This window comes from Diadema antillarum, unplaced genomic scaffold (genome assembly GCF_040938485.1).
Source record: "Diadema antillarum isolate AM-2024a unplaced genomic scaffold, OU_Dant_1.0 seq00001501_RagTag, whole genome shotgun sequence".
NCBI lineage: Eukaryota > Metazoa > Echinodermata > Echinoidea > Diadematoida > Diadematidae > Diadema > Diadema antillarum.
The window spans coordinates 100,303-125,347 of record NW_027272235.1 but is presented as its reverse complement, the minus strand read 5'-3'; the positions used below and the strand labels follow the sequence as shown (position 1 = coordinate 125,347).

The window sequence follows — 25,045 nt, the reverse complement described above, 5'->3', positions numbered from 1 at the left end:
GGTGAAAGAACGCCATACAATTATTACAGCGTACATGAGCTTTTCAATTCCAGACAATACCTCATCAGGACAAGCAGACAGCTGGGGTTTAGAAACACAATTCACAAAGGCCTCATACACAAAGACATTATTATGTATGCTGTATATATCATGTTATCGCATTCAACAGGTGTTTAGACCTGAAATGCCGGTAAACAATCTATAGGAGCTTTGAGTCAACGTGGGAGCGGGCAAAGCTCGTTGTGCAAGAACGATGTGATATTGGTTGATTGCGCGCACTTTTTTGTTCATTTTTTTTTCTTGTCAGAAACCGCTCCGGCCATTAATTTGAAAATGCGGCGACAGGACACTCCATGGCGTCCCAAATTATCTGCTGTTTCCAAAGATAGGTCCGAAAAGTCTGCGCTTGGAGCGCCATCTCAACAGCTTTGTCGAATGCGATGAATGGGGAGCTGGAAGCGCTCTGCTGCGGTTGATGTACAAAATATTCATCATTGTCATCTACTCCATCTGACAAGAAGAACCCCGTGTAAGGAGTTCATGAGTATAACCCAATATAGAAGCAGCTCTTCTACATTTTTTCATCTCTTTTTCTCTTTCTACATCCTGCCCTACTTTTTAACCAAAATTATGGTCAGGGAATATATATATGTGCTGTATTCAGGAGAATTCATTTTCATAAGTACGTTCCAAAACGTTGCAGGCATTCACGATATTCTGCGGGCTGGGCATCAACAACACCATTATGTTCAACGAGGTGACCAAGGCCATGGCTAAGCAACAGGTGGCCCTAGAGGTTCTGTCCTACCACGCCTGCACCACCAAGCAAGAGGTTCGAGCCCTCAAGGTGAGATGCAACTCTTGACAAATGCCATAAATTTACATGACTTTACATAGATATATATATCCATATGTATACACGCACACGCACGCACACACACTCAAGCTTTTACATATATATATATATATATATATATATATATATATATATATATATCAAAACAAAATGAGCTCACAATGAGACGATTGCAGAATCATTGCGTCATCATACCACCTACTCCTGGCTTCAGTTTTATACTGCTTTTGAATAGTTTTGATTTAGAGTGATATAACTTGAGCACAGATTATTTTCTTTTTCTTTTTTTTTGTCATTATTTTTGTACGTCTGTATGCAGTACTTTCTGTTGTTGGCCCACCTAAATGCACACTGACGATACACAAGTGCCAAATCGCGATCTTCCATGTAGCGTGCTCCCTGGAAAGGTCTTGGAAGCGCAAAATTTGCATCTTATTTTGATGGCTGTTCACGAGGGATTTTTGTAAGTGGGTTAAGATGGAATCCCGCCTGACATACTAGAGTTAGGGGCAACATCATCGCCATCCACATTCCGCCTAAGCGGGCATTTCGCTGAGTCTCTCTCTCTCCCTCTCTTTCTCTTTCTCTTTCTTTCACCCTCTACCTCCCTCCCTATGTATCTACTTTTCTATCTGTCTATCTATACCATCTATCTATCTATCTATCTACCTATCCACCTTTCTATCTATCTATCTATCTATCTATCTATCTATCTATCTATCTATCTATTTATCTATCTATTTATGTATGTATCTATCTGTCCATACATGTCTCTATCTATCTATCTATTTATTTATCTATTTATCTATCTATCTATCTATCTATCTATCTATCTACCTTTCTCTCGATCTATCTTGGTTCCATCTTTTCATTCTTCTCTTTCCATCTGTCTGGCTCTTGAGTTATGCTACTTGAGCACAACTATCTGATCATGGCGTTAACATCATGGGGCAGCTTGTATTAGACTGGAGGTTGTAGAGTGATCACAACCCGGGAGAGTTCGTAAGAGAAACATACACGGAGCGAGAGACAACCAGACAGGCACATTAAAGAAGTTAGACAAAAGGGTTGACAGGTTGAGCGAGAAGGATCAATAGGAAGATATAAAATGTATACGATTGATAAATAGAGAAGAGAGAGGGAGAGAGAGAGGGAGGAGGAGGGAGGGGAGATATACATAATTAGCCGGAGCAACAGACGAACAGCTAGACATAGATAGAAAGATAGATAGGTAGATAGATAGATAGATAGATAGATAGATAGTTAGATAAATAGATAGATAGGTAGGTAGACTTTTGATAGACGAGTAAAGAAAGAGAAGAGTAATAGATACTAACAGATACGGAATGAGCTAGAAGACGAGATGAATAGACACGTAGAAAGGTATGTAAGGTACAGATAAAGAGAAAGATAGATAGATATTTGATGGATGAGAAGAGAGCGAAGAGTGAGAGATACTAAGAGATACGAAATGAGCTAGAGGAACATAGAAATGGATACGTAAAAAGGTACATAGATAGGTAGATAACTAGATAGATATATTTTTGATGTATGAGAAGAGAAAGAGAAGAGTGAGAGATCTAGGAGATACGGAATGAGCTAGAAGAACATATTAATAGATACATAGAAAGGTATAAAGATAGGCAGATAGGTAGGTAGATATAGGAAGATAAATAGAAAGGTAGACAAAGATAGGGAGATTAATAGAAAGAGAGGAAAGGGATAGAGAGAGAGAGAGAGGGGGGGGGGGAGATGAAGATAAGATGAGCAATTACGTGACAGTTCTTATCATGCTTTCTCTTCCTTGAAGGACGCGCGTCTTCCAGACATCAAGAAGTTGAAGCTGACCCGATTTGACTTCGATGATTTCTCGCTGGAGGCGGACGAGATGCTGAAAGCCTCGCTCAAGATGTACATCCAGACGGGCTTCCTGGATAAATTCAAGATTAGCATGGATGTAAGATTTTTTTTCTAGTAATTTTCTCCTCCCCTTTGGTTTACCATACTGTCACTCACCGCCTTCACGTCTGCCTACCCCAAAACGAAACGAAAAAAAAAAATCATAATTGAAAGCTTTACCGTGACTTTTCTCACATTGATGACAGACTCCAGCATTATTGATATCATGTCTTGTCCATTATGTTGAAACTGAGCACTACAGTGCACTCGTGAATTATAGGCAGGTATGCTATCTAAAAGTTTGATAAAATTTTGAGAGAAAAAAAGTTGAAATGAGCGTGAATCTAGCCGACTAAATTGAATACCACGGGGCTTGTAACTGTAGCGTAAAAAAGTTGGGTTTCATCTTTTAATGATTAATATGATATGGTGTGGGATAATTTTCTTCCAGGAACGAATCCCCTCATGATATCGCTCTGTCTGTCTGTCTGTTTGTCTGTCCGTCTGTGTGTCTGTCTACCTGTCTGTTGACTCTGTCTCTCTACCACTACAATTTCGTTCTATTGGTGACGAAGTTTCAGTTAATCTTTACTCACCGACTTCATCTTCCCTTAGATATTCATGCATGAAGTGTCTTCACATGCATTCCGTTGACGACGGAGGTATTACGTCCGAAAATCAGCCTTTCAATCTGATACGTCACTCCATCATTTTTTCGGTGTTGGTTACGAGAATTAGCGTTTTGATGATACTTGAGTCCTGTACTAGTGTCAAATGAAATGGAAAGCGCTGAATTACATGTATAATGTTCACTATCTATCGTTGCAGGTAATGACACGCTGGTTGCTGACAGTGCGCAAAAATTACAGACCGGTGCCATATCACAACTTCAGGCACGCGTTCAACGTGCAACAAGTCATGTTTACTGTGTTACAGGTACGAATTCCCGCAGGTATTGTTTTTGTTTGTTTGTTTGTTTTTTCTTTTGCTGTTCCTGTTGTTGTTGTTGTTGTTTTATGTGTTTGTGTGTGTGTGTGTGTGTGTGTGTGTGTGTGTGTGTGTGTGATGCTTCTGTATTTTAGCGCGACTATCATTGTTCCCACTTTGTCTTCATAGTTAGGCCGACTTAAAAACATTTATCAACACCAAGAACGTAGGAGATGTAGTTGCATGGTGTTGTGGTAGGTAAAAGGGAACCCTGAGACAGCATGTAAATCGTAGAACAGTACCCGTATAGTGTGCCGTCACTTTCCTGCTCTTTCAGCGAGTCCTTATGCCTTTTGAATTGAATCAAATGCTTTCCGAATAAGATGCGGCTTGCTGTCAATTGAAGTTCTGACTAGAATTAAAGACGATTTTCTTCACCAGTAGTAGGCCTACGTCTAGAACAAAAGTCAAACATGGTGAATGAGAAATCTGCAATTTCCGTTCTCGTGTAACTGAGGAAATCAAGACGAGTGGATTCAATGAATATGCGCTATTTTTGTTGCCAAAAGCTAGATCTGGCATCTCCCACATAGAATTATGTTCCTTTTCTGTCAGCTTGTTCGAATGAAGGTCACCATCGCTATAGTGTAGTAACCTGTCCCTGTGCATTATGCACTTTCAATTTCTTCAGATAACATTGTTTGTGTGTCGTTAAGTAGCTCTGATACGATCTAATGGTTCTCGTGTTTAAATCTCAACTCGCGGTTAACGGCACATGGAGTATTTGATGAAACAATACGCATGCCAACAATATCGTCAGCGTTTCCGCACCGAGCCATTAGCCGGGGAGAAGGCTCTTTTTCACTCTTCACATTTTATTTGCAGATGTGTAATTATTTAGGTTGTGGTTGATTAAGAAAGTCAACAAGGCCGCAGACAGATCGCAAAGTTCAAAAAGGCGGGCGACCGTGCCTTTCTGCATGGTGTCCTCTGTGAACAGACGAGCGCTAAATTTTTTCCCAGCAATTACGTGCATGTCCGGTGCTTGATTTCAAATGTCATTCTAATTCGGGGGAAAAAAGGAAAAGAAAAGGAAAGAGAAAAGAGAGATTTATGTATTCTGTATGCTTCCATGTATGCTTGGCATTTCCACGCCACTGCACCGATTTTACATTCGCTTGCTTGTGCAGTAATGTAAAACGCACTCAAGGCCATGTCAATTTTCATTGCTCTTCTCAATAATGTTTCGTCTGTGTGCATTACCGCCAGCATGTTCTGTTCCGCTGATATTGTCTGGATCAGATCTTGGGAATTCTGCGTGTGTGCCGCCTTTTTTCCCTGTTTAGATTTTTTTTTTTTCACCCGTCGTTTTCGTATCTTTTATCGCATTTCACATTGGGCACCAGATAATGCAAATCGTATTCTATAACAGAAGGGAATTGAATGATTAAAGAGCTCTCCAGTTAGAATGTGAGTCATGAATATGCCGTCGACTTAGAAAAAAAAAGTATCCACTTTTGCTACATAATTGATGAATCTCATCTAGATTGCAACTTATTATCATATCTACTGAGCAAAGAAGAAGTTATCTGGGTTAAACAGGTGTCGAAACATCCATTATTCTGTCTTCATTTCGTTATTCCTTGTTCAATAGTTATAAAAATACGTCTACTTTATATACAAGTGTCAACATCAGCATTGTTTCTTGTCCTTTTAATTCTGCAGTCCGAATCCATAGAATGAAGGAAGCGTCTTTTTGCTAACGTGAACCAGCCAACCGCATTACCTCATTTATGCCAAGGAATGAAAAATAGTTAATTTTAATTATAAATTTGATTTGGTTTGATTTTATTTATTTTCTTCAACATAATTTCATACATTCATCAAAATTCTTTTCAGCAATATCACAGAAAACATCAATACGAATTACAATGTACATGATTCAAAGAAAGGAAATAAATGTGTAACATTAATTCCATTAACAAATTATATATTGTATTACCAAATTTGCAAGTGATTAATTGAGAAATTAAGCAGAAGAAGGACCAATACAGACCTATAATGATAGAACTGCAATGTAGTAACATTACAAGTAACTAGTAGTTCAGTCGCTATTTTAATTGAGAAACTGAAGGAGAGAACAGACATTGCTAGGAAGAAGTGCTAGCCCCTTTATATCTACATGTATATCTATCATGTGACGTCATTATCATTAATGATTATATATGTATATATATATATATATATATGAATATGTCGAGAATTCACGTATTGGCTCCACGAAGAAATGACGAAATAAACTGGTAATGCATTTTTTTGCCTATAAGGAATGAGTTTATTCGACTCAAATTTTCAGCGGCCTCCGCCTTCTTCAGGGGGGCGTTTCATCAACGAGTTCGTCGGAGGTTTTCACCGACGAATTTGCTATCAGCCAATCAGACGCAAGGATTTACACTGACAACTGTTAAAAGCTAATGAAATCCTTGGTCTGATTGGCTGATAGCAAATTTGTCGGTGAAAACTCCGACGAACTCGTTGATGAAACGCCCCCCAGGAGTCTTGACAATGACGGTATCAAAACAAAGGAAGATATAATGAATTTTGTATTAAAATTATATTAAAGTTATTTTTTATTATATTAAGATTATATTGAAATTAATATTTCATTATATTAAAACTATTAGAGAATTAATTTATATCTATAAATTTCAATATTCATTAAAATTTATAAATTTCCATGGCATAGATGACGTAATGCGGTTTGCTGATTCACGTTAGCAAGAAGATGCTTCCTTCATTCTAAAATGAAGGTACCTTTGTTTTGACACCGTCATTGTCAAGACTCCTGAAGAATTAAAAGGCGGAGGCCGCTGAAAATTTGAGTCAAATAAACTCATTCTTTATTCCAAAAAAAAAATGCATTACCAGTCTATTTCTCCATATATATATATATATATATATATATATATATATATATGTGTGTGTGTGTGTGTGTGTGTGTATTCATTTATCTATATTTCTTCTTCTTCTTCCACCCCAGAACACTGGCGTAGGGAAGTACCTGACAGAGTTAGAGCAGCTGACGTTACTGGTGGGATGTCTTTGTCATGATCTCGATCACAGAGGGACCAACAACGCCTACCAAGAGAAGTGAGTTGTTGCTTTCCATGTTATCATTGAAACCACTTTTCAATACAAAGTGTCTCATTTTCACATCCTCCACTGGATGCATTGATATGCATTATTCATGAGTCACAAAACGCAACTCATTTTCAACGAGTTGGCCGTGGTATCGTTCTCAGTCAGGTGTACCTCTCTCGTGTGGAAAATGTCATGATCCGGAAAAAGCTCCGTAAAAAGAGGAAGCGATAAGATCAAAAGGAGGAATATAAATTGAATCACCGCACGCCATATGAGAATGAAAGAGTTACATACACCTAGTATGTCGCTAACCATGGTTTTTCTCGTTGACTTGAAGATGCCGGCCGCTAAGTAGCAACACTGACCAAATATTTACTCATGGCCGATATCCGGTCAAATGCAGGAATTTCAGAAATGAAAACGTATGAGCCGTTTCTTTATCATGTGAAGAATAGTAGGCCCGGAGTAGTGGAAGTATAGTGTAATCTTTATTTCGCATGATTTATGTAAGAAAATTTCCTTAACGAGAAACGATATAATGTAACAGTTAATTCGATGGCGTAGTATATAACACCTTATGCCCGCGCGGTATGTTTAAACCTTTCCTTTCCTCTCAATCGCTCTCCCCCTCCCCCTCCCTCGTTCTCTCTCGATCTTTTCACACACACACACACACACATACACACACACACATACATACAGTCTCTCCTTCATCTCTCGGTCTGTCTGTCTGTCTGTGTGTGTGTCTGTCTGTCTGTCCTCTCTGCGTGTGTACATCAGTGTCTCACTAGCTAGTTTTATTAGCTGCGATTGGCCCCTGTGCCTCTTTATCAATCCCAGCATCCCTGCTTCATTGGGGCGGTATTCTGCGATTCCGTCGCGTCTAGGGGAGCTAGTTCCTGTTGCGATATCAGAAATTGGACGGTATATATTTGAGGGCTCAATACTTATGTCCCAGTCGAAGCCAATTCAGAATGTCACTCGAACGATATTATCCCGGCCTTTAGATTGAGATGGGAGGTCGTGATATTGCTCTTCGGGTAATCGACGACTGTTTGATTGACGAAGCTTGTAACCCACCATGTATGCATGTACTCTATTTCTGCTTAGTGCATTTTTCATAGTCTTTACGGAAAGTACTGTGATGAAATTTGTTGAATTTGACAAAGAAATAACGCAGACCTTCACCAGACAACCCATGAAGTTCAGCTTACAGACATCGAAGGTCAATATTCAATATTATTCTCAGCAAAACAAATCAAGACAATCGTATCATAAGGATAGTGTATTGCAAGATTGAATTTTCCAAATTGGCAACAATATCTCATCACATCTTACCTATTTCATTATCCACGTTACTGGCCCTCGACAAGGGTTGCTTTCAGGTACTCTGTATAATTAAATTGAAGAACGAAGAACTCTGAATCTTTACTCTTTTTTTATTTAGAGTTCAGTACCAACTGCTCCTGTAACTTTTAGAAGGGTCACATGTAATCAAAATCTATAATTATTGAAAGGTAATTTCCCTCGCCATGTCATGGCAAACATAAATCGTACTTATTTCGTGGTGCTTCGCCAAATCGTGGCATCTGAAGTTATGTTATTCGTTACATTGTCTGCTGGAACAGAATAACAGGGGAAGTTATGAACTAACTTTGACCTTTAGAATTCAGAATACGGTCACAGTCAAAAGTTAATGAAAGTAACACTGTGTGTGTCTAGTACTCGATGCGTGTCATAAACTGGACGATACTTCATTTGATCAATTTTGACGGGTTCTGCACTCCTCAATAACACGCTGTAAGGATCAAAGGAGCCGCTAGGATGACACTTGAGGATGTTCTTTGACTTAAAGACGAAAGAGACTATACAGCTAGAAAATCAAAGCTTAGATGGAACGACTTGAATTGAAGTGAATTAAGGAAAAAAATCTGATAACTTTTTTGTTGATTTTGTATTTACCTTTGAAAAGTCAACTAGAACAATTCGATCTACATTTAACTTTAAAATGATTTTTTGCATCTCGGATCTCACCTTGATACAGCAACAATAAAAGATGCTCGACACATTAACAGCTTTGAGGTTGACCCACATTTCAACACACGAAATAATTATGAGTAGAGGAAAGAGAATATTGGGATAATTCAGAGAATGTTTCCTCGGACTGAAAGGCTTTTTACGTGTTTACTGTTTTTGAGGTTGGACAAGAAATACGTGTGAGAGATAGAAGGTGGAGGATGATCACAAATAGGAGATGAAGAAAGGTTGACGAGAGGGTGCTATATGCTCGCTCGTAGTTGTTCCTTAGATGAAGACACCTTCTTGTTTTAATACTGAAGGTGTGCAGGTATAGAAAAGGTGTCTGTTGGCTGCTGATTGGCTGTTTCCACTCTCGGGAAGCATCCATAAACTTTGTTCTATTTCAAGATATATACGTGGTGTCCTGAAAAAAAAAAACTAAGGTAAAGTCTGGGTACTATTTCAAACTGCAGCATGCACGTACAAAATGCAGGTCCTTATATAAGACGTTTGAGTAATAAGATTAGGTAAAAGTCATGGGGATGTTAATTCATACTTCATTATGCAAAAATGATACGTTTCTAATGAGAGGCAGGGACGATGGGCAGTTACTTATTTCTATAAAGTCATGTAATTCTCAACTTCATTAAGAGACAAACCGTATAATGAAAAAAAAACCTGAACAACGCGTAAAACATTAAACATTGAAATAGTAAGAATCCCTCTTTCTGATTTAACAAATAGAGAGGGTAAACTCCCTCGTGTTCCTTAAACAGGGAACAAGAGACACTAGACTATGAAGCCGTAACAAGGTGCAAAATTATACGGTGGATGCGGACACCTAGCGTTACAAAGAAAGGATACGCTTGTCCCCTCAGTCACACCGATACGTGGGATAAGACGTGTAAGTTATCGATTTCGCTTGTCCCCTGGTGCGAATTCTCTCGGTGGTAATCCAAAGCTCTGTCAACAGACAGCTTGAGCCATCTTCCATCAACATACTGCAACTTTGTGTCTTCCCTGTCATAAGCGCTCACACCATCATGGTGCTGATTTTCTGCGGAACTATTATCGCTCACGCTGTGACATGTTTAGTGAGCGACGTAATATTCCTCGCCCAGCGTATGATCGGAGAGTGGAACAATTCACAGACAATAACCTGCGTGATTTTGGCAAATACCTGCGTCTGGCTCATCATAATACCCTTCCCCCCCCCCCCCCCCCCCCCCAAAAAAAAAAAAAAAAAAAAAAAATCTTAGAGCGAACATAATATTTTATTCGTTTAACTGGATAATGTCAAGGCCTCAAAATTGAATATCACGTCACATAGAGGCAAAACCTGGGTCAATTATTATCGAAACTCACTCGCTCCAAGGACGGATATGATAATGCGTGCATCTTCAAAGCAAATTTGCTCTTATCAGACCTTGATTTCCTTTCTACCACGTGTGCAATTCCGTTATTTTCATGTAATGCACGGCACATATGGTGCGGAGTCAAGAATAAAGAGGTAGTATCAATAGAAAGGCGAAAAAGGGGAAAATGCTGTAAGTGCTGATTAACAAATAAAAAATGCTGCTGATTTAATCATGCATCCCGCTGAACAGTGAAATACATGTATACTGGTTCAGAGAGAGTGAAATGAAGCATAAAGCATGGGATAAAATGAACGATCAAATGGAGTGAAAACTGAAAATTGTGCTATGGCATCACCCTATTTTCTCTCAGCCCTTTTCGCTGCTCATCTTTCACGTTACAGTTTACGTTCAAATATTCATCATTTGTCGTTTTGTTTTCCGATATGAAGAGCAGCAAAAATCTACGTTTCTCTCGCAAAGAGCTTTACATGCACTCTAAGTTTGTTGTGGATAAATGAAAAAAGGAAATACATTAATTACCGATTAAAGCAATCTGACTTGATCAGTTATCATGATATATAAAAAGGAAAATTAACTCAAAACCGTATCTAGAGGAAAATTGGATTGTCAAATTACAACTACCTTGATGGATCGTTCCAACTTGCAAGGTGATTTTTACAGCCTGAAAAGTTTTGACCTTATTCATGAAAGCAATCTTCTGTGTTATAACCTTAGATGTTCTTCTACAGATAAATAAGAGGGAGGCCTCACTCGCCGCTTTTACGCATCCTTTAAAGGCTATATTCTATTTTGGATTTTTTTTTCTTTTCAATAGAACCACACTTTCCCGCCGAATCCATCATTCGCAGCCACTTCACCGTCTGCAAAGTACACGCTCCAAGCGTGATACGTGATCCAGCGGTGGGGACTCGTGCGCGCACCGAGCCCAATAAAAAAGTGGAGGGAGCCCGATCGGGTTTCGGAACGCCCTGGGTCCTGAAATGGGTAATCGGTTAAATGTCAGGGGTTCAGAGCCGTTCTCTAGATTCTCGGCTCCTGATCGAGGGGTCAGCGGACTAAGAAGACCCCAACAAAGGTCATTATCCAACCCCACCCCCTTGGTCACCTTGATAAGTGTAAGGAATCAGAAAGCAGAGTTATCAAGAAAAATAATGCTGCACAACTTATCTGTAAATAAAGAGAACACACATATACACATAAACACACACACACACACACACTCACACACACACACACACACACACACACTAACACACACTTAAATGCTTACGTCGAGTTTGATTTGCCATTAACAATGAAGCATAATGACGTCATATCATTTCCTCGATGTCCTTGCAACGATGAACATTTTCCCGCCCATAGCACAAGATGAACTTTCGGCTATTCAATACTGAAGATCAAGGATTCGGGAAATGATTCTATTAATTATATTGGCCAAATAATCGGGCATTAATTAAGCGTGCTTTTTCTAGAACAGTATTTTCATCCTTTCGTTACGAGTTTCGAATTCATTTATGCACAGGCACAATTTGAAAAATGTCATTTTTTTTAACCATCACTTACTAGCATGGGCATACAATGGTATGCCATAAGTATAAGAGGGGCTGCGGAATGTTTTAGTGTGTGTGTGTGTGTGTGTATGTGTATGTGGAGGGTCAAAAGTCAATTGTTTACTCATGACATATTTAATTGACCCACAATCGTCTCAGGCCACAGTAACTCCAATTCATATTGGTAGTCTAAAATAAAGTGCACGTAAAACGCATTAAGTTATTTGAGATGACAAACACTCCAAATCGTGTCTGTAACGAACCAAAATAAAAAGTTTTTCTGAAAAAAAAAATTCTGTATGATTATGATAGACTCTTAGTCGTTAATAAGGATTGCCATTAACCTCATAAAACCACAATCAATACTCTTTGAGCAATAATTATGGTGTCATCTAATGATTTGCAAACCGAGTCGTTTAGTTTGATTATAGTAACAAAATTAATTACCACAAACGTTGACATACCCAAGAAAAACGCACAGATGCATGCGTGCTGAAACTACCTACCCCATGACCAATGAACTTGGTTTGTTTTCAGTGTTGTTTCTATTTTTAGGAAAACGAACAGCGTATCGTATGTTTCTTTCTTTAGGTTCTATGCGTTTCATCAATCATGTCTGATAAGAGAAGGTTTGACACAAGATAAAGTATCAATGCCAATCGAGAAGAGGACATGATACACTTTGAGGCGTCGTCGTTGTATGGACTACTGATAAGATTCCATTGTTTACGCCGTGGAAACTGGAGGGGACATATTAGCGCAGCGTCCGACCCGGCGTAACGTCAAAGTAGAAGTCTTATCTCAGCGATGTCTCGACAAAAGTGTAATGTGTCAATTAAAATGCAGCCTGCCCACTGCCCTGGGATGGGGATGACGCTGCATCCCTTTCACTGTGAAATGCAGCCACGCCAAAACTGCATTGGGCTGAAACTCGATGATAGATACAGACAAACAGAAGTATAATATCATTTGTGATGACGCATCGTCAGATATACAAACGAAAAAAATGTGTTGATTATTGCATGCAAATTTACATTCTGGGATGTCAACAGATATTTTGAGCAGTTGGTTTGAACTGTTCATAAGCAAAAGCCATCAAAACAAAATTACTTCCTATGGGACAAGCATAATTCATCTAAACATGCCAAATGTATTGTGCAAAAGGCCATCTACTATTTACACCATTTACCTACACTGTTCAGATTATTGTGACTCAGTCAACTTTTGATCAGGAAGGTGGGATTTTTTTTTTCCCGAAACATAGAGATTTCAGTCTCAATTGCAACATAGTTATTGTTTTTTTTTCTCTCTCTGCCTCTCGACAAACAAAATAGCTTTGCTACTTAGTTCGAATATAATTATAGTCTTGCATATAATGAACTCTACCTAAATAATCTCCAGATATGGCATGTATGGGCATATGTAATTATCTGGACGTATTTACTCATAGTAAAGCATTGTTTTTTTTACATTAAGAATCAACTATAGTATACGACTAAACGGTTACATTTTCGTTATGTGTGACGTAAGTAAAATGACAAATACTAAAAACACTTATTAAGTAGCGCACAAAGGCTGTCTCAGTACTGTTCTCAAAATCTATGAGCATGGAATGACAATTTGATAAGGGAGTCACTTGCATGTCACAGCAGGCTGAATTAGGAAAACCAAAATGTTTTCCCTAGCTTAGGTAGAAAATGAAATTCGTAATCTCCGTCGTACTCCCTTTCGCAGAGCCTTATAAATGCCTTTTCTCCGCATGCAGCATACATTCATGGACCACAGAAATGACCAACTCGGAGTAGACGGACGCAACTTGCTGCATAAATACCCGATAAACGTGGCTCTTGCGGCTTGGGTTACTTATTAAGTGGAGCGCTGGAGCGAGGAGGGGAAATTTAAGCATTTCCGATCGAATTTGGCAGGAATCGATGAAGTCCCAGATCGGTCGAATTCATAGAATCTTGGGTAAACATGTGCCGTGGGGATATAAACAGCGCCGACAAAATTGAGAGTAACAGGCCGACAGTATAAGTTCAATATGTAGTATGATACACCGACCTCTCAACACACGTCTTCCTATACAAGCAACGCAAACTCATTCTCCAGCTATGCCAATCTATATTGCATGGTGCTGACTGTCATTGTACAAACGGGGAAAGCAAAGAATGAGTCGTGAATTTAGGTACACTTTTACATGTGATGATGATTACTATTATTACAATCATTTACTAAGTAAACAGAGGAAAGATCAATAATGACTACATCTCCCTCGTCAAAATCGAACTCGGGTCCTAACGTCACATGATTTATGCATACAGCCCGTGCATAATGGAAATGTGATTCGCAAAAATCACAGACTATGCAAAAGATGCTACATATATGCTTCGCTGATTGCTCCAGTGCACAGCGCACGCCACGCACAGACCGACATACTGAGAAAACTCCGCCGCAAGCCGCAAACTTCGTATCTTCATTAGAAAGCTAATCATGTCCCATTCACGTGCTCTGCATGCGCGGTTGCTTTCCTTAGAAAGAAAGGGTCGCGGGGTATTCGTATCAACATTAAATTTGCTCTGTACGAGTTGCATCAACTAGGGAGCTGTACGCTGATGACGTTTAAAGGGAAACCATGTTAATGATGACCCCTTTATACTATCATTCATCGTCATTTACGGAAATTCTGGGGGCGAAAGGTCATACATCTTTAAATCAGGTGCATTAATTTTGTATGCAACTCTTGATATACTAGATGATCAACCGAAATAAGCGTGGGCCTACTCTCGAGAAGAATGATTTGTCTACCTTTATATTCACGCCGAACGCGAAACATATTATTTCATGAACACAAAGACAGATGTCCAACCCCCTTAAAAACATCAAAATGTCTACCATATTAAATTGAAATAGGGTATCCTGATCTGGATGTTAAGAATATCATTATCCAGAAAAAAATGCAAAGCAATGCAGAGCAATGCAATTTGTGACTTAACGGCTGGAAAATTTCCTTAAAGTTGCCTTAAAAGTTATACCATAAAATTTTACAATATATGATGTTGAAGTTGAAGACAATACATTCCCTTGCAATGGGTGCATCTTGCGTGACTCACACAGACTAACTGACTTATTCTGAAATCGACGATTCTTCGAAGAACCATTTGATCCAGTAGTTACTTTTAGATGTCCCGGAAATCTTGCGTCGCTTTACCGCTGCAGACGATGTGATGTTAATGGCTGTATGATGTATCAGATCTTCTGGGCAAAGGAAGTTGAGCGAAATATCTGTTTGTTTTCAAGGGATCCTTGCGTAATTTCAAATGCTTCCCCCCTCCCAAAAAAAAAGAAGAAAAAAAAAGGAGAAAGCCATCATGAATGAATAGAGAAACAAAATTCAGTTGACTAATAAAACCCCAGTCCCAGGTTACCCGCGGACATTCGATGACATTTCGAGCAGGTACAGTCATAGCGCCAGTCTCTACCGCGTCATGCATGGTCATAATGCAATATACCTTCACGTTTTATTTTTCAAAATGCCCTCGTGGAGTACCAAGGTAATCCAGTAACGGTAACGAGAATCCTACCCGAGTATGACTAAGCTATCCCTTTCAGTACAGTTTAGTAAAATAATTACTGTCAGTGAACGAGCTGTACAGTGAACGCATGATTCATGGTGCACTGCTGATGATACCCTGCCATTCAGCGACCCGTTTCAACATTAATGCACCTAATCATCTAATCATGCTGTTTTGTGTAGGCATAATGAATACTGTCCATTTACGCACTTCCACTATTATAGCGCGAGTTGTTTAAAGACAATATGAGCTATATAGCCTGTATGTATGTATGTATAATATACATGTATGTATTTGTGCCAATTTCTCCGTCCCCCCCCCCTTCTTGCTGTGCGTCGGTTAAAGACAATGTATAAAGTCTTACTATTGTGTCGTGTATGTAATATGGAGTTGACAGTCCTTTTTTGTTTGTTTGTTTGTTTGTTTGTTGTTGTTTTTTTAATATCTGTACGTGACAAGTGTGGCAGCGTTTGAAGCAATCCAATCAATCTATATAGGCCTAGTCTGGATACGAAGATACTTTGTGACCGGATAATCATTTCGCGTGTAAGGTTGTGCAAGATAGACATGTTAAAGGGAGTTGTCCGAAATTCCATCTCATATCTAAAAACAATTTTGCACATAATTCAGTAAATATTCGTAGACTGTACACAGGCCTATTAAGCCCCGGACCCTTTTTTTTCACTATAATTGAATTCTTGGCCGATGCGTCACGCGTTTGAGTTGAAAGGCAAAGTGAACACCAGTTGTTGCTGTTCTGCCAATATGTCATGCAACTCGTATGGTGTAACAGCTTATAGATTAATCATCATCATTTAATGACAGTGCACTCTCGACTTTGTAAATTTCAAGGACAGTATTGATGATTCTGTTTAAATGTCACATGCGATTATAATGATTTGGGTGAGAAAAATAATTAAGTAGGCGTATATTATCTTTCGTACACAAGCAGTCTGAGAAATGGTAATACCGATAACGTTTAAGATCTAATCTGTTGTGACCTTTAAGCAATATGCTTTATGTATGAAATCGATGTGGAAATATTCTCAAATCATTTCTTGTGACTAGTGTCTCTCCATGAAGTGATTCACCTTTCAATTATGATAGTCCCTAAGAGAAATGCTATATCACTATCGTAAAGTTTATGATTTCAGAGTGCAGAGTGCGACATGTAAAATAATATTGAGGAATCCACAAAACCTTAATACGACTGAGATACAGCGAATAAATTCAATTTTTTCATCACCAAGCTTTAAGCGTTAGAATCTACTTAAAAAGATTAAAATCTCTAAGCGAAGCCACAATGATGCTCATCTTTTTTAGGAATGCTAATCTAATTTTATTCAGAATCCGACGTAATGAAGAGGGCACATGTAAATACGTTTCAAGGTCAAAAGACAAGATTATTACGATAATCTTATTTGTAATGGTAGCATATTACATGCACAAGGGTCATGCTCAAAATGGTTGCATTTACTTCGCGGGATTCGAGCATTTTTATTATTTTTTTTAAGATATATTTATTCATGCATTTATTTCTATTTTTTTTGTCAGGGTAGCCCATTCACCAATTGAAGTAGTGGCCTTTAATCATTGGCCATGGGACCCTGAATAATACGGATGAACATCATAGTACATCAAATACCAAAACGTATACACAGGAGAAAGCATAAGCTGTGCATTGCAAAGTAACAGTGCTACAACATAAGGTCACCAGAATGCCGAAATATCAATAAATCGATATTATGGGTGGAATGATTAAATATCACAGAATATATTTGGTTGTGTCACTTACAAATAACAACTCTGTTTAAACACTTTTATTAATATTAGTAAAGAAGCTGATCAGATTCAATTATATAAATTGTTCCATTCAAGTAAAAAAAGATATGAGCTATACTTACGACAGTCAAAGCGAAATCTTGGCACACGTAGACTTCCACTGTCTATTTGCCTTGTTTGACGTTCGTACATTATTAAGACTAGCTAAATGTACCTGAAGGTAAAAAGGTGCTAAGTTGTGAACGCATTCATATATCATCATAAGGCGACTGCACAATTAGAAGCGTTTGTCTATAGTGACATCCATTTAAGACTTTTCAGCCCACGGTGTGTCATATGATGTTTTGCTAAATATTATTCGTGATACCCTCTTTTGATGTTTTTTGTTTCGTTTTGTTTTTGCAGCTTAGTTGTATGGGATTGAAATCTATTTGACCAAACAACATAACAGTAATCAAATCATGTTAATAGACGGTTAAAGAGTTACTTTAAGGATTGCAAATGCTGTTGTGGTTCAAGATATTTGAATATTTCATTAAACACGATGAAGCGTATATCAAATAATCAGTCATAGTTTCGGCAGCGATAGAGTCGCCGTCTTTTGAGGCTTAATTTTGTGGCTTAATTCATTTCAGCTGAAATGAATTAAGCCACATATTCTAAAGATATCAGACAGTTTTTTTTTTTCAATTATGATGAAAGTAAACGTGATTGATGCACTATTTTGCTTGGTTGTGTCAAACTTCAGGTCTCAGTCGCCATTGTCTCAGCTCTACGGATCAAAAGCGACGATGGAATACCATCACTTCAACCATGCAGTCATGATTCTTAGCAGTCAGGTAATCAACCATGCAGTCATGATTCTTGGCAGTCAGATAATCAATCATGCAGTCATGATTCTTGGCAGTCAGACAATCAATCATGCAGTCATGATTCTAAGTAGTCAAGTAACCAGTCATGCAGTCATATTTCTTAGCAGTCAGATAATCAACCATGCAGTCATATTTCTTAGCAGTCAGGTAATCAACCATGCAGTCATGATTCTTAGCAGTCAGGTAATCAACCATGAAATCATGATTCTTGGCAGTCAGATAATCAATCACGCAGACATGCTTCTTAGCAGTCAGGTAATCAACTATGCAGTCATGATTCTTAGCAATCAGGTAATAAACCGTGGAGTCATGTTTCGTAGCAATCAGGTACCGTACTCTCTAAAAAAAATCTAGTGAAAATTGTCACTCTAAAAAGAGTGAATACAAAAAAGAGTGAATTTTGAGTGAAAATGCTCATTTTCACTCATTTTGGAGTGACATCAGGGATCACTCCAAAATCTTCGAGTGATCCTTGACGTCACTCCAAAATGAGTGAAAATGAGCATTTTCACTCAAAATTCACTCCAATTTCACTCGAAATTCACTCTTTTTTGTATTCACTCTTTTTAGAGTGAAAATTTTCACTCGATTTTTTTTTAGAGAGTAATCAATCATATCGTGAATATCTATCGTGGTTGACACTCGATGAACCATTGTGATATTAACTGTCTTTTTCTTTTTTTTCTCTTTGAGTAAAGATTGACGTAGTCATTACGTCTATATACATTTTGACGTTTTCAATATTTCATGACCGTATTCCTAATTCTATCGTGTGACTGTTGGAATTTAAGTGCAGTTGACACCATTAAAGAGGTAGTCAAGTTTTGGTTGAGGTGGAGCTTCTGGTTTCCAATTTCTTTTGTGAGATAATGGGAAACTTCTTGTGAAATGTGAAAGAGCATATAATTCCAAGAGTGTATTTGATGAATATTGGTTTTGAAATGCATACGGGATCCAAAACAAAGAGGCCCTCATAAAACGTGGGACCTACCATTTATCAGGACCTCTAGGTTTTACCTTGTTTTTTGGGGGCATCTCAGCCGTTTCACAACCAACTTTCATCGAATAAACATTGAATTCTTCTTAGAATTGTATGGTCTTTACTATTTCATGAGTGGTTTTACGTATCACAGATAATTAAATCTGAATCCCTCATCTCAACAAATCTATATCTTCCCTTTAACAATACTGCAAAACAAAAAAAGGTGTTCATGCATCGCGGATACTTCGTGCAATGGAAACCCTGGTAAGGTATTAAGGACAAAAAAACCCTATATTATTATGTTACGGGAAATCCTTCAATAGGATGAAAGAAAAGTATCAAGCTTATAAAAACAAACAACCAAATAGGCAAAAGAAAATGATTTACATGATAAAGAATAGTTTTTGCTTGAGGCCGACTAGGTCTGCTTTTCTTGGAAATGTTTCCCTGCAGGCCCAGTGTAGGGATGTTTGTTTTGTTTTAAACCTAAAAAATAAACAAACTTGATTTGTTCTTTTCAACGTTAGTGGAAAAGAGATTTCCGCAACAAACATCAACACCTCGTGATAGCGGTCTCACAGGGTGCCCTTTACTAGTATTTGATCCGTGAATACAATTGTGACAGGGATTTCTAGTGTCTGTTATACAAATAAAAAAAAATTCTCTCACCAAATCAGCCCGTATTCTGTTTCATGAATTATCATCTTCTCCGGGCATTTAGGATCAGTGTTTAAGCGGCAGCGCAAATTGGCACCTGCAGCACCGTCATAGAGCGTGTGTGAGATGTGACATTTCGTGTACAATGTTTATCCGTACATTTCCAGGGTCACAACATCTTTGGCAGTCTTTCATCAGAGCAGTACAGTGAGGCCATGAACATCTTGAAGCATTCGATTATCTCGACCGATCTCGCTTTACACTTCAAGTGAGTATCGACAAAAAAGAAAAAATGCCTGCGGATTTGGCATTTTGTAGTCTGATTTGTTTTGTTTTCAAAAAATCGAAACCGAATGGGCCGCTTTATCAAGGTCACGTGAAACGAGTCAAGTTGGTTCAGACTTATAGTAAAAGGGGAAAACCAAAATGGACTTTTTTTCACTGAGATTTAAGCGAGTCTTTCCGCTTGATGCCAGCGATGTGTTCCGGAAGGGAGAAAAATATATCGGGTGGAAAGAAAAAAACAGGAAGACGTATAGTGTAGTAGACCCATTTTTAGGGGAGGGGTGTGGGGGAAACCTGAGTTACATCAGTTAGACTTCACCACTGACTAAGGACTGAGGTAAATCGTAACATCTGAGTGACAGGTGGAATAATGTACAAAAGAGCATATACCTTTTAATTCTAGGAAAAATTACAGTTGGAGTAATTTCTTGCTTCCGGAAAAAAAAGGGGGGGGGAGGATGATGATCTGTTTAAACAATGCCAACATTAAATTTGTAGTAAATCATTTCAAAGTATGCTAAGTATGCTTTCAACATTTGAAGTTTGAAAATTGCTTCAATTCATGTTACCCTAACCTTGTTAGGTTAGGATATAAAGTAAAGGTAGGCCTGAAGAGCACCTTTCTAGCTGGCATGACAGAGAGGCAATTTGTATAGAGGGGCGGGACAGGGAAGATTGGTCGCTGGAGAAACAGCAAAGTTGTCAAATGATTTCATCTCTGATTTTGATTTTCACAGAGTCCGTGGTCAATTCTTCGAGATGATACGAACGCAGAAGCACAGTGACTGGAGTTCGGCACAGCACAAGGAACTACTCAGGTGAATGTCTCTGTCAACTCTATGTCATTTTATCATTGGCAAACCAATTAAAAAAGGTTAATTGCATTTTCGGATTGAGGGTTAAGGGGGAGGGGACTTTGACTTGACGCCAGAAGAGAACGGATTTAAATTATCTTTCTTTCATTCCTAATAAGAGAGGGTGAGTGGTATTTATCATTCTTGTCTGGATACTGATGAATTTTCTTGAAGGCATCGAGTGACTACTATATATATTTACGCCAAAAAAAAAAATCGAGTGAAATCATGGGGGAAATGGGCAAAATAAATACACGTATTTATCTTTGCTACACGGCCAAAAAGGTTCTAATTTAGGTCAATCATTGAACTTCATGTCTTAACCGGTCATTTCTGGTGTTTACTTGATCACATATAGTCCTTGTCATGCATCAAGGCGAAAATTATCACGTGCTATAAAAGTTACCAAACTGAGATCATGAAACGCTCGTTATGTTGATGCGTTTTAAGCGAACAATAGTGATATTGTCGACAGAAATATGATTTTTTCTCTTGAATAGATAGAAATATATATTTCCATCGATGTACTATCGATATGTGCTGTAATGCCGTTTTAACATTGTCAGATGATTTGGAATGAATGTTTGTGTTGCTTCTTGGGTCTTCTTACAGGGGAATGTTAATGACAGCTTGTGATGTCGCAGCCAGTACCAAACCATGGAGGATACAGCAAAAGGTATACTCGTAGTGTCTCAACTCTATCATTCTTTATCGTTAGTTAATGATTTAGCATCTTCCCCCAGAAGTCATCTTTTGCAGGTTAACACACGACTAGATTATACAGAATATATTAAGGATGCGTTATTTTAAGCTCATTGGTTAAGTTTCAAGAGATGTAATTTATTGAAGATTTGAGTGGAACAATGGGATCCAAATGTGCATGTTTGCGACTCTTGTCACTGATTTGTAAAATCATGGAAAATGATTCCTACTTTTACAAGTATCATTAAGCCAACAGTGCCAGGAGATGTAACTCGAATTTAACTCAGTGTCACCTGTTAGAGAATCTAGAGCCCTATACCCTCGATACCACAGTGTGCCGATTAGTACGAAGTGGTGTAAACATTCTGCTTAGAGTATGGGTTAACTTGATTTATCTGTCTCTCTCTCTGCATCTATCATTATGAATCACTGAGTGATCTCCCTCCTCATAGTTAGTTTCCAATCATTAATGTAACGCATGTTGATGATGGTGAAAAAAGAGCCAGGCTACAGGCATTACCTCACAGTCTGTTCTCGTAGGTGTTCAAATCTTGTAGGTTTTCAAATATCATATCTAAATATTCACCACGTATTGTGTCAATATACCCGGCAGTCTGCATAAAAGATAAGAAAGGATGGAAGCTAAAGTTTCTTATCTGTCCTCGGTACAAAATTATGTATCACAGCTTTCATCAGGCAATAGGTTTGATGTAAAAACCTTGCTTGTAAATTACGGCCCCGTCCTTGCGTGCACTGTGTGTGTGTGTGAGTGTCTGTTACGACGGTACAACCGTTTGTATTTTTATGCTTGATTTGACCCTACGCATGATTTCTTTGCCGTTGTAAAATCCCAACCTTCCGAAACGCAGCAGTGCGTTTGGGTGTTTTATGGGTATACAGCACAGTCATCATGCTCTCTACAATAACTCGATGAACAAGAAAATTTGGAGCATTGATGTTGCAAAATCCATGACAGACAGAGGAAGAAATAGAGAGAAATAGAGGAAGGCAGAAAGACAGAAGAGCAGAGAAGAGAGAGAGAGAGAGAGAGAGAGAGAGAGAGAGAGAGAGAAAAGAAAGAAGTCGGACACGAACAAAGAGAGGTGATGACGTCATAAAAAAGGAGCATGACAAAGCCCTCTGTCTAGTGCAAGTGCGATCCTATACGTCTTACGGGGTGGGGGAGGTCCGGGGGAGAGGTAGCTCTAAAAAAAATGTGCTACCTACCCTTGTCCAAACACGTCTAAAAAGACCCTGAATGGTGTATTAAGGCTCAAAAGACTTGCACCCCTAAATGGTGTTATACCTCAAACATAGGGCCTACTCTATCACGTCACCGGGGACGTCATATACCCTAATGACGTATTTCGTTATGGTAACAAGTGCAATACCCTAACACGTCAACAATGTACCCTAACTGGCGTATTTCGTAAACACTTCATATAATACACTGTTTGGAACAACAAAATAACACGTGTAGTTTCCTAAAATACAAAAAGGTACTAAGTAAAACAGATTTTGATTGTATAATCATCCTCAACGCAACATGCAGTAGCGAATGTTTGATACATATTTTGTGAAAAAAGACCTCTCTTGCTGCAGAGATATCTAGTATCTCCAAAGTAAATACAAGGACTACAAAACTGCAGCAGTTTGATGCCAGCGCTTTGTTTGTATGTATATTTGATTTTGACAAACGAAGATTCGAGGCCAGCGTCACTCTATCAGCTTCCATTTCCTTGTTCTCGTTTTTCGTTCCCTCACAAATTCATGTTTTTGGTGTGGTTTTTTTTTTTGACATCGTCTTCTCCAAATTCTGACAATATTGTCTTTTCTTCGCTAGATTGCCGAATTAGTGACGAGTGAGTTCTTCGACCAAGGAGACATGGAGAGGAACGAACTCAAGATCGAACCGACAGTAAGTTGCACTAATGATAATGATGACATCATTATGTCGTCATAAAGCATCATGCTTGTCAGCTGGTGACATCATGCCTGTCGCCTGTCATGCGATTCCTCTACCTGACTACTCGAATCGCTCTAAAAGCACTTCTCACTAATTATGTACTTACAGGGCCTGCCTATAACACCCAAACAACACAGACTTCATTACAGCAGGGTTAGTTAACACCTGCATGTCTTAAGGTTATTAAAAAAGAATCATGCACAAGAAACAAAAGACCTCCTAAAAAAACACACACAAAACAAAGAACAATCAAACGAGGCAACAACGACAAATTAGCAAACAAAAATGAACAAAAACGTGTTATTCAGAGAAGCACATTACCTGAGACCTGAGTGACCTGTGCCTATATGATTACCATAATGGGGTCGACAAATTAGTGTGCATCGTTTCTGAGCGGTGAATAAAACATTCTCTCCTATTTTTAATGAACCTCCATAATATCAAGTCATGATGCATACTAGGGTACATACAACTCCGCTTCGTCGTAACGGACTGAGTGTGGATAAAGTGGTCATTTCTTATTATGCTATTTTCTGATATATCTTTCTTTCTGTTTTTTTCTGTAGTCAATGTTCGACCGAAGGAGAAAGGATGAGTTACCTGAAATGCAACTCGGTTTCATCGATGGAGTATGCATTCCCCTTTACGAGGTGATTGTCATTACCAAGAGAGTCGCCACGAAACCAGATCGTTCATACCATAAAGCTCAGTTCCATGTCTTAGGAATAGATTTTACTTTGAACGCTTTGAAATCGAATTGTTCTTTTTTGTTCATCTTTCCCATGACATAATTCCATTCAAATGAAACGAAAAATTGTAGAAAAAATATTTGCATATTTTCTATTATCCTGATCGTATGATATGGTATTAGTTTATAATCCTATTGTTCTGCGATAAAATAAGATTAAATCGAGTTGAATCTGAACTGCATTGAACTTCGTTCTATGTACTAGTTAAAAGCTGACCGACACGACCGGGGTGGGGAAGCGATAGACATTTTGGCTGCTGATAAACGATTCCATTTATAAGCCATGATTATTCATAGTTTGTAGGTGGACAAGATTATGCAGTGATTGCTTTGCCATTAACATTTGACTTATCGAGCAAAACATATCTTTCCCATCAGAACAAGACGACTCTCTTTGATATGATGTCTGAAAAACTAGTTTTTACGCCTCCGATTTCGCCCCGTATTTACGGAGATGGCGACCTTGTTAGAATGCATGTACGTGTATATCCCAAGGTGGCATTCTATTTTCTTCTCTGGCACTTGCGAAAATGTGTGGATTTTTTTCTACAGAACGCACTTTTTCTATGTGTCCTGCCAGTATTTGTTGCGTGGTCACCAACATTACCCCGTCAAATTCTGCCGAACTCTTGTTGCATGCTAGCAATCTCAAATTTAGGAGGCAGTTTCGAATTTGCAGCCCCCTACTTTTTTTTTTGTGATAGTGTGGCTTATTTCTTTTCTCTCCTTATTTTTGTAGAAAAGTGCATCATGTTTGTATGTATGTATGTATGTATGTATGTATGTATGTATGTGTGTGTGTGTGTGTGTGTTCTGTTGAAACTGATTAATACTCTCGAAATTGACACTTTTAC

General features: G+C 38.5%; 1 protein-coding gene across 1 annotated transcript in view; it reads left to right on the top strand.

Moving 5' to 3' along the window:
* LOC139710112 (dual 3',5'-cyclic-AMP and -GMP phosphodiesterase 11A-like) overlaps nucleotides 1-25,045 on the top strand; it is a 138,106-nt gene that overhangs the window by 112,600 nt on the left and 461 nt on the right. Inside the window, exons 10-19 of the mRNA XM_071622045.1 lie at nucleotides 704-847; nucleotides 2,667-2,813; nucleotides 3,584-3,691; nucleotides 6,723-6,832; nucleotides 17,874-17,964; nucleotides 19,804-19,904; nucleotides 20,659-20,739; nucleotides 21,388-21,451; nucleotides 23,321-23,395; nucleotides 24,010-24,093. Coding sequence (XP_071478146.1) covers nucleotides 704-847; nucleotides 2,667-2,813; nucleotides 3,584-3,691; nucleotides 6,723-6,832; nucleotides 17,874-17,964; nucleotides 19,804-19,904; nucleotides 20,659-20,739; nucleotides 21,388-21,451; nucleotides 23,321-23,395; nucleotides 24,010-24,093 — 1,005 coding nt within the window. The remainder of the gene's footprint in view (nucleotides 1-703; nucleotides 848-2,666; nucleotides 2,814-3,583; nucleotides 3,692-6,722; nucleotides 6,833-17,873; nucleotides 17,965-19,803; nucleotides 19,905-20,658; nucleotides 20,740-21,387; nucleotides 21,452-23,320; nucleotides 23,396-24,009; nucleotides 24,094-25,045) is intronic.